General features: G+C 39.2%; 4 protein-coding genes across 7 annotated transcripts in view; 3 read left to right on the top strand and 1 right to left on the bottom strand.

Moving 5' to 3' along the window:
- The window catches only part of LOC118282437 (uncharacterized), a 175,762-nt gene that overhangs the window by 68,248 nt on the left and 82,094 nt on the right, over window positions 1-25,420 (top strand). The window lies entirely within an intron of this gene.
- Window positions 3,643-15,982, top strand: LOC118262141 (endoplasmin). Its single transcript, XM_035573294.2, has 12 exons — window positions 3,643-3,924; window positions 4,187-4,282; window positions 7,614-7,774; window positions 7,847-8,101; window positions 8,167-8,363; window positions 8,430-8,613; window positions 8,693-8,871; window positions 13,855-14,038; window positions 14,252-14,418; window positions 14,491-14,659; window positions 15,039-15,195; window positions 15,270-15,982. The coding sequence occupies exons 1-12, from the start codon at window positions 3,879-3,881 to the stop codon at window positions 15,836-15,838; spliced, it is 2,364 nt and encodes a 787-aa protein (XP_035429187.1). The 5' UTR covers window positions 3,643-3,878; the 3' UTR covers window positions 15,839-15,982.
- On the top strand, window positions 8,907-10,552 carry LOC126911977 (uncharacterized). The gene is made up of 2 exons (XM_050701707.1): window positions 8,907-9,118; window positions 9,198-10,552. The coding sequence occupies exon 2, from the start codon at window positions 9,279-9,281 to the stop codon at window positions 10,368-10,370; it is 1,092 nt and encodes a 363-aa protein (XP_050557664.1). The 5' UTR covers window positions 8,907-9,118; window positions 9,198-9,278; the 3' UTR covers window positions 10,371-10,552.
- LOC118262143 (solute carrier family 35 member E1 homolog) lies at window positions 17,890-20,481 on the bottom strand. 4 transcript variants are annotated; one of them, XM_035573301.2, is made up of 3 exons: window positions 20,372-20,481; window positions 19,620-20,024; window positions 17,890-18,665 (listed from the first exon to the last, which is right to left on the bottom strand). In XM_035573301.2, exons 2-3 carry the CDS (start codon window positions 19,942-19,944, stop codon window positions 18,049-18,051), a joined length of 942 nt encoding a protein of 313 aa, XP_035429194.1. In that variant the 5' UTR covers window positions 19,945-20,024; window positions 20,372-20,481; the 3' UTR covers window positions 17,890-18,048. The 4 variants fall into 4 exon arrangements, with proteins under 4 accessions (XP_035429194.1, XP_035429195.1, XP_035429191.1 ...); XM_035573302.2 differs by having other exon boundaries at window positions 19,620-20,016; window positions 20,372-20,472; XM_035573298.2 differs by having other exon boundaries at window positions 20,144-20,412.

The raw sequence follows: 25,420 nt of genomic DNA, 5'->3' as shown, positions 1-25,420 counted from the left end.
ATATTTTTGTTAAATAATATGTAAAAAAAAGTATAGGCGAAAGCGCTACAAATTAAAAAATCTGCGCAACAATTATAAATCCTGGGCAACTAAAGATCTATAATAAGATTGAAAAAACCACTTTCGACAAAATCTGGCAGGAATAACGGATATCGGATATGTTGTTTACCAAAACGATTACAATCGATTCCGTAGTTTGCATACATGGTAAATTTTTATTTCCAAGTTTAACATGATTATATGCATGCATTCTTAATCCTAATTCCATAGTCAATTTCATAATTTGATTCCCCTGAGGTTGGTATTCTCCTGATATTCAGCCTAATGCTGCTGATATTCAGTCTGTCTTTGTATGGCAGAAGAGCCATTCGATCAATTTATAATCTTAGCCAGGCCTCGGCCTGGCATGCTCTCTCAAGGAACTATTTAAAGAAATTAATGTAATGACTATTGCCTATCAATATGTTTATAAAAATGTAGTGAATGCTCATGAAAACGTAATTTATTAAAAAACTAATCCTCTTCTAGACATAATCTTTCTCTGTGCCAAAATTCACCCAAGTTTTTATGTGAAAGTTCTAGTAGAAAAACTACAGGAAGGATGAAGATGTAAGCATCTTTACAAACAACACATTTAATTTCTAGCTTCGGCTTCTGCAACAGCGTTGAATAAGTTTGGCTAGTGTAGAACTAGAATAGGTACTCTATTCTAGTTTATCACTGATGAAATCACCTAGTGCGAGTCGGACTCGTGCACCAAAGGTTCCATAAAAATCTGTAGGTACTTTAAGTAAAACTATGTAGGCCGAAAAAAAACATATGGGCAGAAAAGAAAATGTTATGTGGGGCCAAGTTTTTTAAAAACAAGATAATAAAAAATAAATTAAACAACAAGATAAAAATATGTAAATACAGAAGAATCCGTTTATTATGACTCCGCCTATATTGACCAACCGGTTATTATAACGTAATTGCATGACGAAGTTTGGTTTTCATATAAAATTCTTTATAAAAAAGTCGGATATAATGACTTCCCTTACAGTGACATGCCGCTTTATATGACCCATTTTTAATAAATTATGTCCGGTTATAATGACCGGCACGATTCTTTACCTTCAATAATGTTCGTTAATTCCCGACGACGTTCGGCACGTGCCTAGTTTTTGTTTTGAATCTCAGTGAGTAATTGACAGTTGAAGGTTACGCATTGTTTTTTCGTTTGTTATTGTGGAAAAAATGTCATCTCAACGTCGCCCCATTACCTACCGCGGAAGAGGCATTAAAAGCTGCAGAATTATTATCACGATTTGTCCACAGCAATATTGAAAATGATAATTTGACCATAGCCTATGTCTTCTATACACAATAGTGTGAGAGTTTGTTTTTACAATAAAATGAAGAAACAAAAGCAGACAAAAATTACAGATTACTTACAATAAAAAATACACTTGTATGTGTTATTATAATAATCTGCTGATTACGTGCAATTTTGATTTTGATTTAATATGGTCTTACACATATGCAAATATACTATGTTTCTGTATTAAAATACTTAATACATACATATTTACATAAAAAAGATTTTCATTTATACATAACGCTTTGTATGACGTCCGCTTATTATGACGTGTTTGTCAATTCCTTTCGATGTCATTATAAACGGACTCTACTGTACTTTTAATCACATCCCAAAAATGTCATAAATCTATCAATGCCACATTATCCTCATTATTGTGTATGTTTAACTTTTGTTTGATAAGCAAGTGGAGTAAACTTAAAACTATTTGAAGGCAATCCTCACCAAGCAGTGCTGCTAACTTTAAAGTAAGCTAACAATGACAATTGCCTCTTTCCAAAAATCTAGTTTCTTATATTTAGAGCCACTTATTTAATGGTATGTTATTTATTTATCATTAGAGATAAAAAGAAACTATTCTGAAATAATTTCTTACACATTCTGTAAGTTTAATAATTTAATAAACAAAATAGTAGCACATGGTGGAGCAGGACTCGGATAGCAACACACATCATAACAAGTAAATAGAGCACTGCAACTGGGTTTGCAATCACAGTAGTAACAAGAGTTATCTTTCATTTTCACTGACATAAGAGTATAAAATTGTACTTAAACACTCTCTTAAAAGCATTCGGGTCTGCTTTTTATTTCCATAATGAGTCCTCGTTCAACAAGTGGCATGGTGAAGCGATCAAACAGCAACCCGCTGCACACATAGACAGGGCGTGCGAGTGCGGCTGACAGTCGGCGAGCTAGAGCTGCTGCCGGTCCGTCTTCTCCCAGGAGCGTAGTTGCGAGAGCAGATTTTGCAGAATCGGCTTGTGTTTGCAGCGACGGCATTCCGAGGGCAATCTCGTGGAGCTGCGCTACGCCACTGCCCCCCAGCCACAGCAACAGAGCACCTTCTACACGTAATGCAGCAGCTTTACATATAAGGTCCCCACTCCATATTTCAAACTCATGGATGCGCCATCCGCTGGGTTTATATGTAATCCGTTTTTTAGATTTACTAACTTCCATTATAATTTATTACTTATAAATTTCGAAGCACTTGCACTATATACAGGTCATTACTAGCAGAGATATATTTTAATAAGGTGTTGTGATTTTTTTTAGCTATTCAACCGTCAAAATAAAACTGGCTGAGGCAGTTTTTGACTGTCATGCTGTCATTAATTTATTTTGTCAGGTGTCAATGTCATGTGTCAATATGTCATATTATGACGTATTAAGCTACGGATACACTAGAGAATAAAATGTCCCGCATGCAATCGCAGACGCAAAGCATTTGTTCCCTAGTGTATCCTTAGCTTTATATTATCCATATGAAACCTATACTACATTCGGTACAAATAACACAAAAACTGGATTTTATGTTCGCTCTGCTCGGTTCCCATTAATCGTAGCGAGATTTTTTTATAGCCTATAACCTTTCTCGGAAAATGCGCAATCCAATACAAAAATAATTATTCAAATCTGACCAGTAGTTCCGGAGATTAGCGCGTTCAAACAAACAAACAAACAAACTCTTCAGCTTTATAATACTAGTATAGATAAGAACTACATAAATACCGTATACAGTTTCGGTCGTGTGAACTTACGGAATTAGTGACAAATAAAAGTAGCCTAAGTTACTCTTTAGTACATCAACTAGTACTTCTATCTACCCTACCAATATCCTTAATATATGTAATTTCCCTTCAAAATCCATCCATTTTAGAGATTAGCGAGAACAAGCAGATCGACAGACATACCAAAATAAGGAAAAAATATTTCGATGTATGTATCGTACGATTATGGTAGTGCATGTAGTAAAAAGCTGTTTCAATATCACAAACAGACACTCCAATTTCATTTCTTAGTCTAGAAGATTCTACCCATAGACAATCATCTGAAATCTATGTGAATGATATTTATTGATATTACATCTATGGTTTCTTTCACAAATTGACACGAACTGCTAAGGCATTTTCAGCCAATAGGATAGCGACATTTGTATTTAAATTACTACTATTTGCTAGTTGTCTGGCGTGTGAGAATCTTATTGGACAATAATCTTACTACTACTACGTGTTGGCCAATCAGAATCAACGTAATCTAAAGGATTGTTGAAAATAAACAGTATTTCATTCAAGAATTCGGTCTAGTTCGGTCATTCGGTTTGAAAAGGGTTAGCGGCATTCGTTCACTTCTTCAAATTCAGACAGAAAAGCTAGTAATTTGCCGCATTGCATTTTACGCGCTGCAAGCAAGTTAGCCTGCGGGTACTGGATTACCTTAATGTATCTATTATTTTTGTCTATTAAATATTAAATTTGGGAAGAAGTAAACTAAGTACACTGTAGGTATTGGAAGTGACACCATGAAGTATTTTGTTTTGGTCGGAGTCGGCATCCTGTTACTTGCAGGTGAGTTGTCTACGTAGCGCTTTAACTGATTGTACTTGTTTAATGTTTCCATCACAGATTTTATGAAAGAAAATCAAGATATTTTACTGTTGTCAATACATGTAAGCAACAAAATTTTAACAAGTAGCCGTATTTAGACGAAATAATTCTTTTGTTCATATGTGACGACTAGAAATTTCCACGTTAAATTTCTAATCTGATGGTAAGCACGGAATGAACTATCTGCATTTGGGTGTGTACTAATAAGTTTTGATTGCTTCAGGATGGTCACATGCCCAAGAAGGTGTGGGCGTGGGGTCCGTGGAGGAGGTGACTGTGGACGCCGACCTCGGGGCGTCGCGCGAAGCTTCCCGAACTGGTAACTCCCTTTTCAATATTTCACCGGTTTGTAAAGGCCTGCATTGTTCTGCATTTCTTATCAGACATGGATTTGTGTATGGAGTTCTGCTTTACAAACCACAAGACTACACTCATAACTTAGTAATAATTATTTAGTTGATACCATTTTTATTTGAGACTTAGATATGTTTATCAGGAATTTGAAGCAACAGTCTAGAGCTGTTTCTTCTACAAACTAATTTAAACAGTCCTTAGACTGTTTCTTCATGGCTTAGGAAGTTTCTGTGAAGACTTAACTGACATATTTTATAAGAAAGTATGAAATTATTAACCAGTAAATATGACATGGTCTCACTTCAAATAATATACTTATAATTCTTATAAATATTTTTCAAGCTGACCTGGTAAACTTTATACCGCCCCAAACATTTTTTCTCACCTTCCACCTTTAACACCTTAAAAATCCCCTGGACGGTCCAGCCATTCTTGAGTTTTAGTGAAAGTAATGAATAGCAATCCATTTTTATACATGCAATTGATTTATCTTTATATATACAAGTCTTCTGTAAGTGTGTATGTCACTGAACTTCTCTTAAACAACTGGACCGATTTTGGTGAAATTTTTTGTGTGTGTTCAAGGGGATCTGAGAATGGTTTAGATTCACAATTTTGACCACTGGACAATGTTTTTTAAAATTAATTTTTAATTTATTAGTAGTTGTTGATTTTGGAATGTTTTACATTGGATCTGACAGACAGCGCTACCATCGCAGTGTCAAATATTAATGACGATAGATATTGTCATAACATTTGAATAATAATTTTCATCAAAATGGTCCAGAATGTTTTAGCTTATTCACAACGACCATGTCTGTCGGGTCTGCTAGTAGATATACACATTACATTGGAATATGTCTTGTTATGTAGTTAGACCAGCCAGATGTAATCAGAAAAGAATATTATATGAGCACATGGTGAAGTGGCTATCATGTTAATAATTTAAAATGAAGTATCTGGTGTTAATGTGAATGTGACTGGGCAGCATGCTTAATGGATTTGTTTAGTTGATAACATTGTTCATAATTGATAAATCCGAAGGATTATTTTTCCCCACTTTATCTAATAAATGAACCTACTGATAATTCATCGTTTAGATTGAGGTAAATACTGCTTGATAAGTAAGTATTGGGTAACTCTGTAGTGAACAGATAATATTGAAAATGGCTTACATGTGATGATAGTTTTACTACAGGATACGGCTTCTTTTGGTTTTGGAACCAATTTAAATATCAGAGTGTGGAATGTTGTGCCAATGATATACCACATAACCCTCTAATTCATCTCTTAATATTGTTTAATTTTTTTTGTACTATCTATATGTATATAGAATTATTATAGTCCCAACAAGAGGCCTACTCCGGTTCTCGAATGCGAAGTTTCGTTTAAACTTCGGCCGTAGGTTTTATTGATTTACTAATAGAATTACTTGAAATAACGTTTTATTTTTAATTTCATATCAAAACTTATTTATTTATTTTCATTTCATTCGTTCATTTTTGTTCGCGAAAGTTCGCAATAAATAGAATTATTGTAGTATGCAATCTGCGAAATTTTTTCGTTCGTTCGTTGAATTAGAGTAGGCCCCCAGGTCAGTTGACCATTTGGTTATATCTGGTAGACAACAATCCAGTAGTACAATCCAGTAAAACTAAATCTTATATTTTTATTGAAAAACTCTAAGGCGTAAATTGCCTCCAATTTCGCAACTACGTATATTATACAAGTGGTGTAGTCCGGATATTCATAGCTTCAGACGGTCAGTATCGCTGTTTGAGCTTGTCGTCTGCTGCGAGCACACACAGGCGCGCCTTCAGCCAGGCGGAGTCGCGGATGTGGTGGTTCAAGCGACGGTCCGACCGCGCCGCGCCCCACTGCGCCCCGTACTCCGCCGCGTGCCAGCCCACCCTGCACACACACGGGGTTACACGATAGCCAGGCTTACGATTTAGCGTAATATTAGTTCTGCAACATGAAAACATTGCAAACTTGAAAAAGTTTGTATCGCAACAAAAAAAATAAAATTTAATAATACAATATAGGTGTGGGAGCCATGTTTCGGAACGAATGAGCCGGGTTGATTCGACTCGAACGATATCGCGGCCTTACAGAAAATCGGAATGTAACAACCCGAGCGTTATTTCCAAATCTAGAATTCCAAACCCCCAAAATGCCGGTTACGTGTTTGTAACAACTCCACATTGGTGTTTCGGGTGCCCATGGGCGACGCCGCCGCCGCCGATAGTTACCATCAGGTAATCCGTCACCTCGGCCTATAAGAAACCTCTAAACGGCCTCTTAACGGCTTCAAAAATGTGTCAGTGCAAGGTCGTTAATGAATTCATCTTGTCAGCACGACAAAATACCATTATTTTAAGGGATTCTGCACTTGCATGACAGCATGTCAGTAGTAGGAGTTATGGGTAACATTCGTCGAGTGAGCAAAATGAAATGTAATCTTTATGTACGTATAGCGAATATGGGTACGAACTCTTGCGAGCTGGTGACGGGCGCGGCGTACTTGTCTGTGGGCCCGCGGCCGAACATGCTTTGAATGCGCTGCAGCGCGCGGCGCGTGGCCTCCTCGTCCACGCTGCTGGCCTGCTCCCGCACGTAGAACTTGCCCGTCACCGTGGCGGCTGGGGACAAGTCTACCGTTGCACATTCTGCTCGAATACTTCTATTAACGACTACGGAGAGGACTTACGAAGGCCGAGAGGCCTGACGAGGGAGACGTAGGAGCGGCCCTGCTCGCGCTGCGATGCGAAGCGTAGCTTGAAGGAGCGCGGGTGCAGCGGGCGCGCGGTGGCGAGCTCGCCTAGCTCGGTGGCGACCTCGCCTGGCTCGCCAACGGCCGCGGCGCTGCCGTCTTCTGCCATCGTCCGTACCGGGCCGGCTACTGAGCTGTTTGATCGATGTGCTCTAGTTGCTAGGCTACATTAATGCAATACCTACCACTACACCCAAGTCGGTCGGTCAATGTTTTACAAACTATTCCAACATATAAAAAAACTTTACTTTGCTTCATATAGACAAACTCAAAGTAAAAATGTAAACATGTCCCATGGGGGCAGGTATAAAACAAATGGCGCCACATATGATGTACTTAACTTCTATCACCTACATGCATTTTTGGGTTATCAGGTTAGACTGCCCCTATGAACAACCACAGCCGTCTGTCTATGCTTAGACTTATGTACACACAGTACGAACTATTAGCGAGACATAGGCCACAGGAAAATAAAAAACTAATTTTAAAATGACGAGATAAAGTTACGACATGTTGTACACAGATGCCGAGGCGGTACTACGAGAGGAGGAGGCCATCTCGCCAGACGAGCTGAGCGTGGCACAGATGAGAGAGATAAAGGAGCGCGCCCAGAACTATACATTCCAGACGGAAGTCAACCGAATGATGAAACTTATCATCAACTCTCTGTACAGGAACAAAGAGGTGAGGCTCAGACTACGCCGATGCGTGTCGCTGTCTACTGGCGAGAGCTAACACAACGATTTTCTATTGCAGATATTCCTCCGAGAGTTGATCTCGAACGGGTCAGACGCGCTGGATAAGATCCGCCTGCTGTCGCTGACGGAGCGAGACGTGTTGGACGCCAACTCCGACCTCAGCATTCGCATCAAGGCCGAGCCGGAGAAACGACTCCTACATATCATCGACTCCGGTATCGGCATGACGCGCAACGAGCTCATCAACAACCTGGGCACGATCGCCAAGTCCGGCACCGCCGAGTTCTTGTCCAAGATGCAGGACGCGGAGAAGGTAAGCCCGGCCACCTCGCGAGACTGTACACTGCGAGGGCGGCCCGTGACGTATGTCTGTTGCAGAGCGGCGCGCAAGAGATGAACGACATGATCGGCCAGTTCGGCGTGGGCTTCTACTCCGCCTTCCTCGTGGCCGACAAGGTGACCGTGGTCTCCAAGAGCAACGCCGACAAGCAACACGTGTGGGAGTCCGACGCCAGCGCCTTCAGCGTGGCCGAGGACCCGCGCGGGGACACCCTGCGCCGCGGCACCCACATCACGTGAGTACTACTACTGCACTTGTCCACTGCACTACCGCCAGTGCACTAACGCGGACTCTGCCGCAGGCTGCACGTGAAGGAGGAGGCGGCCGACTACCTGCAGCCCGACACCATCCGCAACCTCGTCAAGAAATACTCGCAGTTCATCAACTTCCCCATCTACTTGTGGGCGTCGCGCACCGAGACCGTCGAGGAGAGCGATGCCGATGCCGATGCGGAAGACAAGGCCGACGCCGACGACGACGCGCAGGTACTAGCCTCTACCGCACGTCTCGAAGCATTCCTTCGACCTCGCATTATGAGATAAATAATTGCGTATTCCTCTCTAGGTCGAAGATGCCACCGAAGAGAAACGCGAAACCAAAAAGACCGAAAAAACCGTTTGGGACTGGGAGCTCATGAATGACAACAAACCCATCTGGACGCGCAAACCTAACGAAGTCAACGACGAGGAGTACACCCAGTTCTACAAGAGCCTGACCAAGGACACTTCGCCTCAGCTCGCCAAGTGAGTGCTCGCTGTCGGTGGCGTGTGTCTGTACATACATATATCTATATCTATATAAATATATATGTAAAGGAAATAATGGTTACATGTTGAGACGATAGGTGGCGCTGACGATAGTGTCGGTGGAGACGGGAGACGTCATGATTTTTTATTTGTCAAAGAATTGAATTTAATTTATTTTGTTATAAACTAATTAGTGGAATAAGAGCGACAATATAACTTTAAATGTCGTTTCTTTCATTTACAGGTAAAGTTTTACCAATACAGTAATGTTATGTTGTGATTATTCATTGTAAAATACTAAAATAAAAAACTTTCATTTACAGAGCAACGCATGGTTTAATTTGTCGTAAATTCCATTAAAATAGAATAATTGTCTTATAAAACGACATTTTTAGTGAAGAATAATGGAAAAATTACGATTCACCTTCACAATATTAGGAGGATCTGATGGAAAAACTAATTTAATTTGCATAACGTCAATCGAAACTCCAGATGGACGATTATTTGATATACCGGATGATTTGAAGCCTGTAAGTAAACACATAGCCATAACTGCTACAGACTATTTCACCAAAATCAAGAACTCTCTGAAGAAAAGGCATCAATCACGGAAAATATGGATCCCCTTAACAGAAGACTTAAAAAAATGTTACTTGGATGAAGGTGAAAATGTACAATTTGGTGATCAATACCTAGATGAAATTACACCTGAAGCGGAGCATCCTGGGAATAATGTCAGTGTGAGAGGTGAATACAAAAAGTTAGGAAAAATAGCGGAAAGATTCTTAATTGAGAAGTTTTCAGGAAAAACATCAAGTGTTAATCAATGGATGGATGAATTTGAGAAGGAATGCACCCGTTTTGAGATATTAAAAGATACAGAGAAGATTGAGATTTTAAAGTATTTGCTTGAAAAACAGTGCTTAGATTGGTACACAAGTATGTTGATAAAACATACTATCAATGCAGGATGGGAATTATGGAAAACAAATTTTTGTGAGACATATGGAAGTAAAGGTTGGTCACAAATTAAATATGCTTTTACTTATAAATACCAAGGAGGGTCATTACTTGAATATGCCATTAAAAAAGAAAGATTACTATTAGAAATAAATAGCAAAATTGACACACAAACATTGATTAATCTCACCATTATGGGTCTACCTGATTATATAATGTACAAAATGGATAAGGAAGTTATAACTTCAACTGCAAATCTTTTTAAGGAAATTGGTAAACATGAACAAACAGGAAAAAATTATAATAGCAAATTTAAAAGAAATTCATCTGACAGTCAATTGAAAAGTGAGAAAATGCCCTGCAAAATATGCGAAAAATTAAATAAAGGGAACCGTTTTCACGCCGAAGAAAAATGTTGGTTCAATAAACAATCTGATGAAAATAAAGATTATAACTACAAGGGAAACTATAGAAGGAATGTGAACAATACAGTGCTAGATGTGGAATTAAGTGACAATGAGCCAAAAAACGAGTAATCACACCATTAATTGAGGTAAAACTAACATTGGAGGACAAATTAGATATATTAGGTATATATGATTCTGGTTCCAACGTATCCTTAATCAATTCTAAGTTATTAAGATTAAAAAAACAAGGCCATAATGTATACAAAAATGCAAACCTAATAACAATTAATGGTGTCAAAAACACAAAAGGATTTACAATAATATTAAGATCAATAAAAATTAAGATCTTTAATATAGAGAAGCAAATTGGTGTTTACGTTGTAGAGGGAGAAAACTTCAAATATGATTTTCTAATTGGACTTGATATAATAAAAGAGTTTAAATTGATACAAGATGAAAATTTAGAAATCACACAGAAGCCTCAAGAAAAGAAAACAGAAGGAGGACAGCATTTTGAAAATTATATGAAAACAAGCACTAACAAAGAAGATTTGAATATTGTAAATTTTAATGAACATGTAAAAGATGAAGAATTTAACATGGATCTGAGTCATCTGAATAATGAACAAAAATCTGATATAAATAAACTCATAAGTAAATACAAATCAAGCTTTGCAAAAGACAAATATGATATTGGAACTGTAAAAAACTATGAAGCACACATTGATCTACTTGTGGATACATACTGTCATAAAAGACCCTACAGATGCTCATTAGAAGATAAACTGGAGATAGAAGAACAAGTGAGTAAATTGCTAGAAAGAGACCTTATAGAACAATCTTACAGCCCATTTGCAGCACCAGTAACCTTGGCTTTCAAAAAAGAAGACAATAGAAAAACAAGATTATGTATTGATTTCAGGGACCTAAACAAAATAGTGGTACCTCAGGCTCAACCATTCCCTTTGATTGAGGACTTAGTAACCAAAACAAGAAACTGTAAGTACTTTTCTACATTAGACATCAACTCAGCGTTCTGGTCTATTCCATTGCGAGTAGAAGATAGAAAGAAAACTGCTTTTGTCACCCAGGAAGGCCATTACCAGTGGACATGCTTGCCCTTCGGTTTAAAAACCTCACCTGCAATATTCCAAAGGATTTTAAGCAACATACTAAAGAAGTACAAATTAAAAGACTTCGCTGTAAATTTTATAGATGACATTTTAATTTATTCAAAATCATATGCAGATCACATAAATCATTTATCACAGCTTTTAGAAGCAATTCAAGAAGAAGGATTCCGGCTAAAGTTCACCAAGTGTCGATTTGCAACTAATTCTGTAAAATATTTAGGACATGTAATAGAAAATAACACTGTAAGACCATTGAGAGACAACTTAATTTCAATAAAAGAGTTTCCAACACCAAGAAATCAGAAAAATATTCGACAGCTTTTAGGAAAAATCAACTTCTACCGTGAGTTTATACCTAACAGTTCAACTATTTTAGAGCCACTACATAATTTACTGAGAAAAAACCAACGGTTTATTTGGTCAAATGATTGTCAAAAAGCTTTTGAGAAGATAAAACAGTTGCTGTGCTCACAACCCATTTTAGAAATTTTTGACCAAGACCTGCCAATAAATATATACACAGATGCATCAATTGCAGGAATTGGAGCTGTGTTTAAACAAATTCAATCTGACGGAAAGGAAAAACCTGTGGCATATTTCTCAAAAAAATTAAATGAAGCCCAGAAGAAAAAGAAGGCAATATACTTGGAATGCTTAGCTATTAAAGAAGCTATAAAATACTGGCAATACTGGTTGATAGGCAAACGTTTCACAGTATTCTCTGACCACAAACCTTTGGCAAACTTAAATATCAAATCTAGAACCGATGAAGAGTTGGGAGAACTGTCTTACTATTTATCACAATACGACTTCACTATAAAATATACACCAGGAAAGGATAATGTAGAAGCTGATTGTTTAAGCAGAAACCCAGTAATAGAACCAAATAAAGAGATACATGAACAGTTAAAGATAATTAACTTAATAACATTGAGTGACATATTGACAGATCAAAAAAATAATGAAGATATAAAAAAATACAAAAACAAGTTGATTTATAAAGACAATATATATTTCAAAAAGATAAAGAAACAAGAAAAAATAATACTATCAGAAGAATTTAGTATAAAATTTGTAAAATTAATTCATGAAAATATGTGTCACATAGGCATAAAACAAATGCAAAAGAAAATAGGAAAACTATACACAGCAAGGAATTTAACTAAAAACATAACAAAAACATGTAAATTATGCGATATATGTATAAAGAATAAGACAAGAGGACAGTTAAAATATGGTTTAATGTCGTACCTAGGTCCTGCTACAAAACCATTGGAAATTGTCTCAATAGACACAATTGGGGGATTCGGAGGTTCTAGGTCAACTAAGAAATATCTGCACCTCTTAGTCGATCATTTTACTCGATACGCTTATATAGTAAATTCAAAGACACAGAGTGCTAAAGACTTCATAAAACTTTTAAATAATGTACCGAATTGTCATGAAATTGGTATAGTACTCACTGATCAGTACCCCGGGATAAATTCACAAGAATTTAAAACATTTTTACAAAAAAATCTATCACACTAATTTTCACTGCAGTAAACTCACCTTTTTCCAATGGACTCAACGAGAGGCTTAACCAAACACTGGTAAATAAAATAAGATGCAAGCTAAATGAAAAACCAAATACTACAGCATGGACGAGTATTGCTCATAATTGTGTAGACAAATATAACAATACAGAACATTCAATAACAGGTTTTGCACCAAGATACCTAATGGATGGCACCGATGTCTCACTAATACCCAATGAACTAAAACTGGAAAAACAAACAAGTGACTGGATGAGAGATAGAAAAACTGCAATAGAGAGATCAATAAAATCACATGAGTACAATAAAACAATAGTAAATAAGAAGAGAATAAAATATAATTTCGAAGTAGGTGATATGGTATATGTTGAAAATGGACACAAATTAAATAGAAGAAAATTGGATGAGTTAAGGATTGGTCCATTTAAAATAGAAGAAAAAGTATCACAATCAATATACAAGATTAATACAGGCCACAAGAAGAAGGAATCAAATCTGTTTCATATTACTAAACTGACTCCTGTGCCCATACCAGAATAAATAAAGGGATATTGGAAAAGTGAAAATTTCCAGAGGAATTTTCAATTTAAGGGGGAGATGTAAAGGAAATAATGGTTACATGTTGAGACGATAGGTGGCGCTGACGATAGTGTCGGTGGAGACGGGAGACGTCATGATTTTTTATTTGTCAAAGAATTGAATTTAATTTATTTTGTTATAAACTAATTAGTGGAATAAGAGCGACAATATAACTTTAAATGTCGTTTCTTTCATTTACAGGTAAAGTTTTACCAATACAGTAATGTTATGTTGTGATTATTCATTGTAAAATACTAAAATAAAAAACTTTCATTTACAGAGCAACGCATGGTTTAATTTGTCGTAAATTCCATTAAAATAGAATAATTGTCTTATATATGTTAACTCCTAACCCCTCCCCCGCAGGGCCCACTTCGTGGCGGAGGGCGAGGTGACGTTCCGCGCTCTACTGTTCGTGCCCCGCGTGCAGCCCGCCGACTCGTTCAACCGGTACGGCACCAAGACCGACCACATCAAGCTCTACGTGCGCCGCGTCTTCATCACCGACGAGTTCAACGATCTCATGCCCAACTACCTCGCCTTCATCCAGGTAGGCCTTTGTCGTCACCTAACCTAGCTATCTAGTTACATTCGGTACTTATTTTAAATGTAAAAAAACTATTTCGATGAATTGTGTACGATATATATTTATTATGTTTTATATACCAATTTATTTCTCTTACTCTGGAAAAGCTACAAAAATACGACAATGATGAATCACATAAATTACGTCGCAACTGAATGCGTCTCTCTCTCCCCATAGGGTATCGTGGACAGCGACGACCTGCCGCTAAACGTGAGTCGTGAGACGTTGCAGCAACACAAGCTCATCAAGATCATTAAGAAGAAGCTCGTACGTAAGGTGCTCGACATGCTCAAGAAGATCCCCGACTCGGAGTACGAAAGCTTCTGGAAGGAATACTCCACCAAGTAAGTAGCGGCCAGTGCCGTGTAGTGTACAGTACCGCGGTACGTGTGTATGACGTTTGTCCGTGTGTCCAGTATCAAGCTGGGCGTCATCGAGGACCCCAGCAACCGCTCGCGCCTGGCCAAGCTGCTCCGCTTCCACTCGTCGCGCGGCGAGGAGATGACGTTCCTGGCCGACTACGTGGCGCGCATGAAGCCCAACCAGAACCACATCTACTACATCGCCGGCTCTAGCCGCGCCGAGGTACCGTCTTTGTACACACTATACAGGAACAAAGCTGGTAGTTGCCGTGTTTACCAACGCTTATCTACGCTGGTCCATTCTGGTAGTAGTATATTTACATTACAAAACGCGAGTAGAGCAAATAAAATGTCTTTTCATCAGACAAAGGGTCCCGTCCTAAACATCTTAAGTGTGTTAGACACTAAGGAGAAAAGCGAGTAGCAATATACTCTTTATTTGCTTTGATCCTAAATATACATCATCGCCAACTTTCACATTTATTTTATTGTTGGAATCTGTAGTGTTATCATTTTTTCACATTATACTATTACTAGAATGAAAAGTTTTGTTCGTTTATTAAAATAATTATTTTTATCATTACAAACAATTACACTCCCAGGTTGAGAAATCTCCGTTCGCTGAACGTCTGGTACGTCGCGGTTACGAAGTGCTGTATCTGACGGAGGCTGTCGACGAGTACTGTCTGTCCTCGCTGCCCGAGTACGACGGCAAGAAGTTCCAGAACATCGCCAAGGAGATCTTCGACCTGGAGGAGAGTGAGTATCTCGTGCGGAGCGGCCCGGCAGCCAGTGGTAGCGCGGACTGAGTAACGAGTGTTCCCTCCTTGCAGACGAGCAGCAGAAGGAGCGGCTGGAGGCGTACAAGAAGCAGTTCGAGCCGCTGACGACGTGGCTGGGCAACAAGCTGAGCGCGTGGATCACGCGCGCCGTGGTGTCGCGGCGCCTGGCGCGCTCGCCGGCCGCGCTGGCCGCCACGGCCTTCGGCTGGACCGGCAACATGGAGCGCCTGGCACTGTCCAACGCGCACCAGAAGGCCGACGACGCGCAGCGCCGCCACCACCTGACGCAGAAGAAGATGCTGGAGATCAACCCGCGCCACCCGCTCATCGCCGAGCTGCTGCGGCGCGTGCAGGAGGCGCCCGACTCGCCCGACACGGCGCGCGCCGCCGACACGCTGTACCGCACGGCCGCGCTGCGCTCCGGGTACATGCTGCAGGAGGGGCAGGCCGTGGACTTCGCCGCCGCCGTCGAGGACATGCTGCAGCAGTCGCTGGGCGTGCCCGCCGGCGCCCTGCCCGACGACGACGACGAGGTCGACGAGGCCGACGACCAGGCCGAGGCCGAGCCGGCGCAGGAGGAGGCCGACGAGGTGGCGGCCGAGGACCACGACGAGCTGTAGAGCTCTACTACTGGAGCCATTCCGCGCGACTGAGTGAACGTTCCGTGTGTGATGACCATGACGTAACTTTTTATACTTGCGAGCGTGTCACGTGTGAGATTATGAATTGATAGGTTAATGTAAATAAATTATAATTTATTATTACTACATCTTTTATTCAACCCTCAGAGCAGAGAAATGTAATAGGTGACACGAGTATGAAACATTAGACTTCAGTTTACCGACTCCAAAAGAAGGAGGTTCTCAGTTTGACCTGTATGTCCCTCAGGATTGGCTAACGGCGCATTCCAATAAACTACCGATCGGTAAATTTGCTTACGAGCCGTAGAATTTTGACACATTTTGTATGGAGCTTATGTCAAAATTCTACGGCTCGTAAGCAAATTTACCGATCGGTAGTTTATTGGAATGCGCCGTAAACCGAATTTTACTTTACAGCATAGTAGTTTTTCAGAATTAGGTTTTAGTGGTATTTATTACCTACTTGCCTTAAAAAATGGATGTGGTAAAGAAAATTTGAAGTGGTTTAAAACTTAGTTATTTTGTCATATAATTTGTACAGTGTACATAATACATATATAAAACAAAGTAGCGTTAGTTACAAGAACGACTGAATAGAATTGGCTAAAAATTTGAAAGTGAGATTGCTTAGAACAAGAAGGCGGACATAGGATATACAGGTGACTTTGAATTCGACGTATTCCTCGCGGGAATAATACAATCAATTTCCTACAAAATTAGCCCTGAGGTCCTTGGTCTGAAAGTGGCTAGTTTCTAAGATATTCAAAATTTTTGGTTTTGGTCATACAATCCCGAACTCACTACAAAAACATCAATAAATTGTAATAAATAAATTATAACTTCGTAACAAAATATCATACTATTGGTTACTTGGTTTATTAGCTATCAGAAACGTTAAATTATTTACAAAATTCTAAAAAAAAATTAATAACTTGATAAGTAGAGAGAAAACGGAAATTTCAAAAACATCTTTTTGCTAAATTTTGATCAAAGTGACCTCACCTATAACTAATAAATACCCGCACACGCTTCTTATATCTGTAATGGTCACTCTTAAACTGAATATGCGTCGTATTTCTTCAGTCTTTTCAATTATGTTTCTGAGAAGGATTTCTATTGACGCCCTATTCCGTTTGTTTAAACAAGGGACTTCATGTGCCCGCACACGTAAAAATCAACCGGCATTGAGTTCTGGTCACCGAACGTGCCATGAAATTGGACCCCCTGGCAATCCAACGCCTGAGAACCGAGGTACCTAACAATTACCGCACAGTATTAGTTCGATAGCGCTGGACAACCTAACCGTCGTGTAGGAATAAATTCGGCATCTTGTTTCTACATCCAAAGTTAAATGATTTGACTAGGTAACGAGTTTTCATTCAAATAAAATCATTTATTTGAGTTTACTAGAGACATTAGATTACCCAGCAAACACGGATATACCTACACGTAAAATCTTAATCGTTTTCTCCGCGGCAAAACGATTTTCCCAACTTAACCCCACGACGATTTCATTGTATATTGAAAAGAAATTATCAATTATAAATTTCACAAGCTTTTATTTAACTTGCTATGTCTCAATGACACACACACGTGGGTGGAGTGCAATCTTGCATATGATCAGTTGATTCTGAGTTCAGTTGCTGATCAGTTCAACTTTTGCATACACGACACGTTTAGTTTGTATGACCAGAAAAGCTGAGCTATTTTTATATTATAGATTAGTATGATTTTACATAAATGACTCTTGATTAAGCGGCTTTATTCAGCTTGTCTAGTTTGTTTGAAATTGTTTGTCGGGGTTAAATTTAGTAATTGAAGCTTTCACTCTTCTTGACGACAGATCGAGCTGACGACGATCATACAACCTAAAAGGAGGAGGGAGTTTCGGACTCTTGCTGATTAAAAAAACTTGGTCCTGCTCTTGTTTTGAGCTGGAGCGTAGGCAACCTGGTGGGTTCTCTGCAGCTCTGGTACATAATATTAATGACTTGTCTCATTAATTTAAAAGGTTTTAGGTAAAAATATACTTAAAATAAGAACGTTTCGTTTATTATGCATTTTTGCACTAAAATATACATTAACATAATATATTATATCGTCAATTTATACTAATATCTTAAAATGTCATCATAATACATATAAAAATAAAAATATTTTACAAGAGCAGCACAACGACGACGAGGTCGTCAGACGGGCAGCGCGGGCTCGCGGCGCGCGGCCAGCTTGGCGCGGTTGTAGGCCAGCACGCCCAGCGCCGCCAGCGACATGCCCAGCACGTTCAGCGGCGGCGCCGGGTTCCGCAGCAGCACCAGCGACGCGCCCACCACCGCGGCGCGCTTGGCCGCCGACGCCACCGCGTACGTCAGCGGCGACACCCGCGACAGCACGCTGAAGGCCGCCACGGCCTGCAGCCACGCCAGCGCGCCGTCGGCCGCCAGCAGCGCGCCGCCGCGCGCCCAGCCCGCGCCCGGCGCCGCGCCCGCCCACAGCGCGCGCGCGTCGCTCCACAGCCACAGCGGCGCGAACAGCGCCAGCGCCAGGCGGCCCAGCTCCTGCAGCAGGCGCAGGTGGTGCACGCCCGTGTCGCGCATGACGCGCTTGGAGTACAGGTGCTGCAGGCTCAGCAGCGCCGCGGCCGCCAGCGCCGCGCCCAGCCCCAGCGCGTCGAACTGCAGCTCGGTGGCCGAGGCCACGCCCACGCCCAGCGCGATCACGACCAGCGCCAGCTGCACGCCGCGCGACTGGCGCTCGCCGAAAAGGATCCAGGCCAGCCCCGCCGTCCACAGCGGGGTCGTCGCCTTCACTGCGCGTTATAGGAAACCTCAGTCATTAGTCAACAATAAGTTATTCCCCACCAATAACCAGTACTACAAGTTATTTGTATTTTGTAGGTAAGAATATAGAGATTGATTTAATACAGAGACAGTAACCACACACCAGTTGGTTACAGAGCGGATTTATGATTTAAATACTTATTTATATGCCTTCATTAAAACCCTTCAATTTCATATAATATGTAATATTTACTGTCAATGAACAAACTAATTCAATCTTTAATTTCTTACCTGCAAATAAGTTTGCTGACTGTACACATAGGTAAATGAAAAGAATCCAATCCACAACATGGTCACAAAGGCAAAATATACAATTAATATTAGTTAATTAAGGCTTTACAATATTTACAACAGTAAATTAAATTACATCAGATTCAGTACAGTTTTGCCTACTAGAAATACTCAAAGTTGTCAAATGAGAGATGGAGAGAGCAATCTTTGGAGTTTCTTTATGCAACAACATCCGAATTATAATGTAGCTTTTAAAACCAAAGTGTCCAATAAGCCATGATGGAAGGTCATTGGCAATTGTAAGCCGGAAGATGTAGCTGAATGCCGTCTTCTGGCCTGGTGGACCACATCATCAGTGTCAAGTTGTAAGTTGCAGCAAGTGGCGAGTAAATTACCATTGCACATGGTGGGCTAAGGGGAGGTCATGGTTCAGCAGTGACCAGCTTCAGGTTGGTGATGATGAGGACAGGAGAATGAAATAGTTATAGAAATTGAAAATTTTCCAAAATTTAAACAAATTACTGTAATAAAGTGACTTGGTTTGGATTTGATTTTGTCAAGTAACTATGTCTCCGATTTTGGTATGTGGTATTTATTTGGCAATAAATAATACATGCCAAAATCGCATCAAGTCCACACTCAGCTAAATTTGTCACTTGATTATCTAAAAGTCGGTGTATGCATTAACTCACCTGTATGCGCATAGGAGATGGGAACTTTCCAAATAGATACTTGGGAGCAAATAGTTGTCAGGAACTTAGCAAAGGCGAGCGGCACAAGGGTGCGCCAGTAGTAGCGGCGAGGGAAGTCAGTCTGGCGCCGCACGCCGAAGAGCGCGAAGGCGGGCGCGCTCAGCAGCACGATGCTGAGCAGCTGCACCATGGTGACGGTGACGGGGTACGGGAAGTCCGTCAGCACCAGCTTGCCCACCACGTTGCTGGCCGAGCTGGCCGCGTACCACGCCAGGCACAGCGCCACCACCACCAGCGCCTCGCGCCGAGACGTGTCCATCGCCATGCTAGCTTCTGGACCTCAACTTGTAGCGCGGCAGCCTAGTATCTCCTTCATACTTCTTTAATGGCCTGCTGCCTTTAAAACTATGTTATTAATTTTATTTTTTGATTCACATTTTACTTAATAATACTTCAATGTATTTTGTAACAAAAAAATCACACTATTTTCTATGTAATAAATTGCTCACTATTCATACACTCACAATTTGGTTAAAAATATGAGTTTTGGTCCACGAGTACATGTTTAAAAAAGATTGTTACTTTCTGAGACGATATTTACAACTTCATAACTCGTATCTCGTGTGTCGGCCATGTAGGCTTACTTTCAGTATTTCTTCCCGCGAAAGTAGAACTGCTTTGTTATTACTCTTTATTGAATACACAATGTACAAAAATGTACTTTTTGATAACTGTACTGTACAGCACTGTACCTGCACCTCACTGGACGAACCACCACACACGTTTGATTAGATTATAGATGGAATTGTAAAACTGTCACTTGTCAGTGTCACGCTGTCACGATTTGTCAATGAACACGCCACATGACATGATGAAGTGGTATCAACCATAGACAATAAGAAAAATCGACACATCCACAGTGTGAAACTGTAGGTAGAAAAAAGAAAAAAAAAATAATTTTCATGCTATTAAAAATAATTGCATATTTATAAATAGATAATTATTTTAAATAAATTATAATAGATAAATAAAGGTTGTAGGAAAGTGTATAAGAACATGTATTTGTTAAAATGTAAATTATTTTACCGTCGTGTAGAATTGAGATACATTTTAAAGTCTGATTATATACAACAATTTCCCATTGATATTATACGTAATTATTATAGATCAATGGAGGTATTATACACCTGAATATCGAAACTGACGTTTTTTTGACATTTGGACTCAGGACCGAGCACGCACAGATAACAAAATTCTACCGTCAGCTCCCTCTATTGAGTGGATCCGAAAATAAAATGCTGTCAAAACCAATATTTAACTTATTATACTCTTTCCTGTATGCTAATCATATTTATAGAAACATGTAAAATGTCCACATAATTTTAGTTAATTATTATGATCGGCTTACTCACCTAAATGTTTGACGAGGAACTCGACTAGTTTCCAGCCATGCAAGAGGCTCATATTCATGAGCAGCATTCCGCGACACACGACGCGGCGATCGTCGCGCTGCTACTCTTCTATTTTTTTATACTTTTTTATTTTTATTATTGTGTTGGTAACACTGTGGCGTGGCGCCAAAGTTTGAGCGTTGCTAATTATTTTTTATCATTGTTAAGTTAATATAAAAGAAAAGCGTGTTTAATCCAAAACCTGTGTTTAGTTTTCATTTCAAAAAAGTTTAAAGAAACATAGACAATTATTAGTACCGTAAAAGGGGGTGAATAGAAACAAATCAGGGGTGAATAGGAACAACATTTTGTTGTGTTTTCACGTAATTTAGAACTGTTTACACCATTTTAATATTCTTTATTAATTCATTTTTAAAACCAAAAATGCTCTATTAAAACCAAAAACATGAAAACAAACTAATAATCCTAATATATTTTTTTTTTCTATTCACCCCCTGAGTTTCTATTCACCCCATTTTACCGTAACTATTTAAATATTATTTTTGGAAAAGTATTAATTTATTAAAAAATATCAGAATTAATAACTAAAATTATGTGAACATTTTATATGTTTCCATAAATATGATTAGCTTACATTCCTTTGTATTTACATAATTATTATCTTTGTTAGATACCAAGTTTTCGCGTAGTGTCCTTCAGTCCTTCTGCCCAAGATATAGCACGATAGAACCTCATATGGCACAACATGACGCGCCTTAATCTTAGATACCACCGCTCTGACACACAATCGGCTGTTAGCTGTCAGTGCCACGACATGCGACAGGGCGCGACACGTCACACAACACGCCACAGCATATGATAGCTATTATAATATCAAACTATGAGTCCTGATTTCTCTGTAGTTGTGGTTACGTGTATATTTAATGTGTTAACAAATATACCTATGTCACAAAAGTAGCAGAATAGTCCACATCGGCTCTATTTGCCATTAAAAAAAAACATAGTCCGTTGAAATGTTATAATTTAAGGACCGAGTATTGCATTGTTTTGGGACATGTGCGCCTTCCCCGGGTGTCCCCCCCTAAATAAAAGCTTAATCTCATAATATTTGTGGGGTCACCACCTCACGCTTATCCCCGGCCGCCATCTAAATTCTAGTTCATCATGGTCCAGCTTTGTATGATATTTCCATAGATTTGATAGTCAATTTATACTGGTTTTTATAACAAAAAACACCGTATTATAATGATGTCCCTACCTTCTACCTACCTGTACCTATATAATATTGGCAAATCTTATGTTTGATTAGTTTGCTTGTAAATCTCGTAAATATAATTCCTTAAATGTGTTGTTCGTCCCTTTCATTAGTAACAAACCCATACTATATCGCAATAGGTGGCAAGCCAGGTACTAATTCTTGACAGTTATTTTCTCCGAGTCGATAACTTGCCGAGTGCTTCAAGGGGTTACGAAGGTTCGTGAGCGTCAGCTGCGGTACCAGTGGTACCCACCACTGGTACCAGTAGACGCCAAACATGTTCTACTACCCAAACATGTACCAAAGTAGGTATTATTTTTTTGGCGTCTATTCGCGATTATGTTGACACATAATTAGCAGACAAGTACCTAAAATGAATATGAATATGAACACTTGTATATTTTATAGTAAGAACAATACTTATTTTGGAAAAGGAAATCATCTGGTTGTTAAGCTATGCACTATAAATCGTATGAGCGCACAATTTGTTCTTATTGTGTCATAGGTTGAAGTATAATCCACTAAATGAATCACTTTATGACCGGATGACAACATGGCATGCACGGTGTCCAGAACCTAACGCCGGTTGATTTTTACACGAAGTCTCTTGTTTATGCAGACGGAATTGGCCGTGTATCGATATTCTTCTCCGAAACATGTTTGAAGATAAGTGACGAAATAAAACGCATATTCAGTTTAAGATTGACCGTTACAAAGATAAAGTAGCGTATTCGGGCACGTATTCGTCGTAAGGGAGGTCACTTTGAACAAAATTTTGCAAATAAAGATGTTTTTGAAATTGGCCTTTTCTCTTTACACTCTACTTGCCATCAAAGTATTGATTTGTTTTTGAGAATTTGGAAATAATTTAACGTTTCTGGATAGTACCAACTATTAGTAAACACAGAAAGTTTTTCTAATAGTTGGTACGCTTAGTGTCATATATTCTTTTAAATAAATCAGTTTTCTATTGACCAGATTAGTGACACAAAACATATTTTGATAAGAATTTACTTTCTATTTTAAAATTAATGATGTTTTTGCTATTATTAGTATTAATAATTAATTACTGATGTATTGGCAATTGATGAAATAGGTATAAAACAACTTAACTAAATCAAACAAGCATTTTTTTATTATTGATGTTTTTGTAGTCATTTCGGTTTTTTTTTTACAAAAACCCAAAATGTTGAATATTTCAGAAACTAGCCACTTACGGTCCAGGGACCTCAGGCTGTGCCTCAGGGAAAATTTTGTAGGAAATTAGTTGTATTGTCCCCTCCCTAGAGGAATACGTCGAATTCAAAGTCACTCTGTATAATAAGTATACCTAATATATAGGATAATGAAGTGCTGTGAACAGGGGCATCACTCTAGTAGATATCTATACTAAACTGAAGACGCTAACCTCCCCGCGTTATGACTTTCTACTCGATTCTACTAAATATTCTACCAACGAAAGAATTTCACACGCTGAAACTAAATTATTTAACTTACACAAACTATACACGCAGGTACCACACGTGCATACCACTTAATAAAGGCAAGGATAATAACACAGGCGCGTTACTATCGGTCGATAATATCGCATGCGTTATTGCGATATCAATTTTCAGTACCTACATTTTGTATTAGGGTGGTCGTGTAGTTACACACTGCTGCGATAATAACGCCGCAAGACGTATGACGTTGCGTTTCTTCGTCCTGCGATATTCCGATATGAGTTCTAGAATGTTTTGTATTAGGACGCAAACGACCGTACATACATCTGTGATAATAACGCGCTCTTTCGTAAGAAATATCGGACAATAAAAACGCAGCTGTGTGCAAAGAATCGGGACGCATTATCGCAATAACACATGCGATATTATCGACTGATAATAACGTGCCTGTGTCCCCACACCCCCTTAAAACTAACAAAATTCACACAAACCACTCTTAACCGAAAAACATCCCAGTTTTGTGTTAGCAAAAGGATAGTATACAACTGCCTTCAGTTAGTAGATACGGAAGAAAAAGTGCACAGCTTTATAATAAGTTACCAAAACAAATAAGGGATCCCGCATCAATTAGCACGTTTAAAATAGATTGAAGTTGTATGTCGCAAACAACAGTACCTACCTACTTAATGTCACAAAGTCACAGGATTTAATTCAATTAATCCTAAATTAGTCATTTTTGAAACGTTAAATTGAATTGTCTGTCAGTCTGTCAGTACTCGTTCCAAAGTGTAGCTTCCAATGGAGAATAACGAGCAAGAAACTCCATCGTTGGTAATTTAAGTAATTTTTTTACAATCTTTCAGATATTTCATTGGATCCTTCAATAATACTTAATCGATATTGTACTCGACAGATCAAACGACATTAACACATTGAACGCCGTGGTAGTCACCGGTGACCGACGTTAGTGGAGGATTTGACTTCAACAGTTTTCTATTGGCAGTCAAAGACTTAATAAGTATCTTTGTAAGATGTAGTACCCGTTACATTTAGCATATTTAAGCGAAAAACGTCACCGTATCCTATGATTCAATGGTAGTAAATAGTCGTGTGACATCTCATCACTCACGAAATGTATGGTGTACAGTCGAAAGTATCTACCTATTTAATTTTACTAGACAACATATTCTACCAGACGGATATTAAAATTGAGGAAACTACAGAGCATTGTATACAGATATGTCACAAACATGGTAGCCCAACTTGTATAGATGTTACAGTAATTCCCCAGCCTGTCTACCATCTAAGTAGTCTTTAATATCATAAAATGCTTTAAATAATAGCGAAGTTTATAATAAGCAAACAGTACTATCTCATGGTTACCCCTTACAAGGCAGGGCAAACCATATAAACATACTCATAAAAAAGTAAGAGTCGGACTCGCCCATGAAGGGATTTTTTTATGGAATAGGTGGCAAACGAGCGATTAGCGCCGCTCATAGACACCCGCAACACCAGAGGAGTCACAGGTGCGTTGCCGGCCTTTTAAAAGGAGTATGCTCTTATCTTGAAGGTTTGAAGGTCGTGTCGGTTCGGAAATACCGCCGACGACAGCTCATTCCACAGTTTTACTGTGCGAGGCAGAAAGTTACGTGAGAAGTGCATAGTTGTGGCCTGCCAACCATCTAT

Source organism: Spodoptera frugiperda, chromosome 20 (assembly GCF_023101765.2).
Source record: "Spodoptera frugiperda isolate SF20-4 chromosome 20, AGI-APGP_CSIRO_Sfru_2.0, whole genome shotgun sequence".
Classification (NCBI taxonomy): Eukaryota; Metazoa; Arthropoda; class Insecta; order Lepidoptera; family Noctuidae; genus Spodoptera; species Spodoptera frugiperda.
The sequence above is the reverse complement of the archived record's forward strand: the minus strand, read 5'-3'. Positions and strand labels throughout refer to the sequence as shown.

What these genes read in the sequence shown, in the direction of transcription:
- LOC126911977 (XM_050701707.1), top strand. Translation starts at nt 9,279, where the DNA reads ATGGAAAAATTACGATTCACCTTCACAATATTAGGAGGATCTGATGGA.
- LOC118262143 (XM_035573301.2), bottom strand. Translation starts at nt 19,944, where the DNA reads ATGGCGATGGACACGTCTCGGCGCGAGGCGCTGGTGGTGGTGGCGCTG. An exon ending in CATCTCCTATGCGCATACAG is followed by an intron (nt 18,666 to 19,619) that starts GTGAGTTAATGC and finishes TATAACGCGCAG; the next exon opens with TGAAGGCGACGACCCCGCTG.
- LOC118262141 (XM_035573294.2), top strand. Translation starts at nt 3,879, where the DNA reads ATGAAGTATTTTGTTTTGGTCGGAGTCGGCATCCTGTTACTTGCAG. An exon ending in CGCCGCGGCACCCACATCAC is followed by an intron (nt 8,364 to 8,429) that starts GTGAGTACTACT and finishes ACTCTGCCGCAG; the next exon opens with GCTGCACGTGAAGGAGGAGG. An exon ending in ACGCCGACGACGACGCGCAG is followed by an intron (nt 8,614 to 8,692) that starts GTACTAGCCTCT and finishes ATTCCTCTCTAG; the next exon opens with GTCGAAGATGCCACCGAAGA.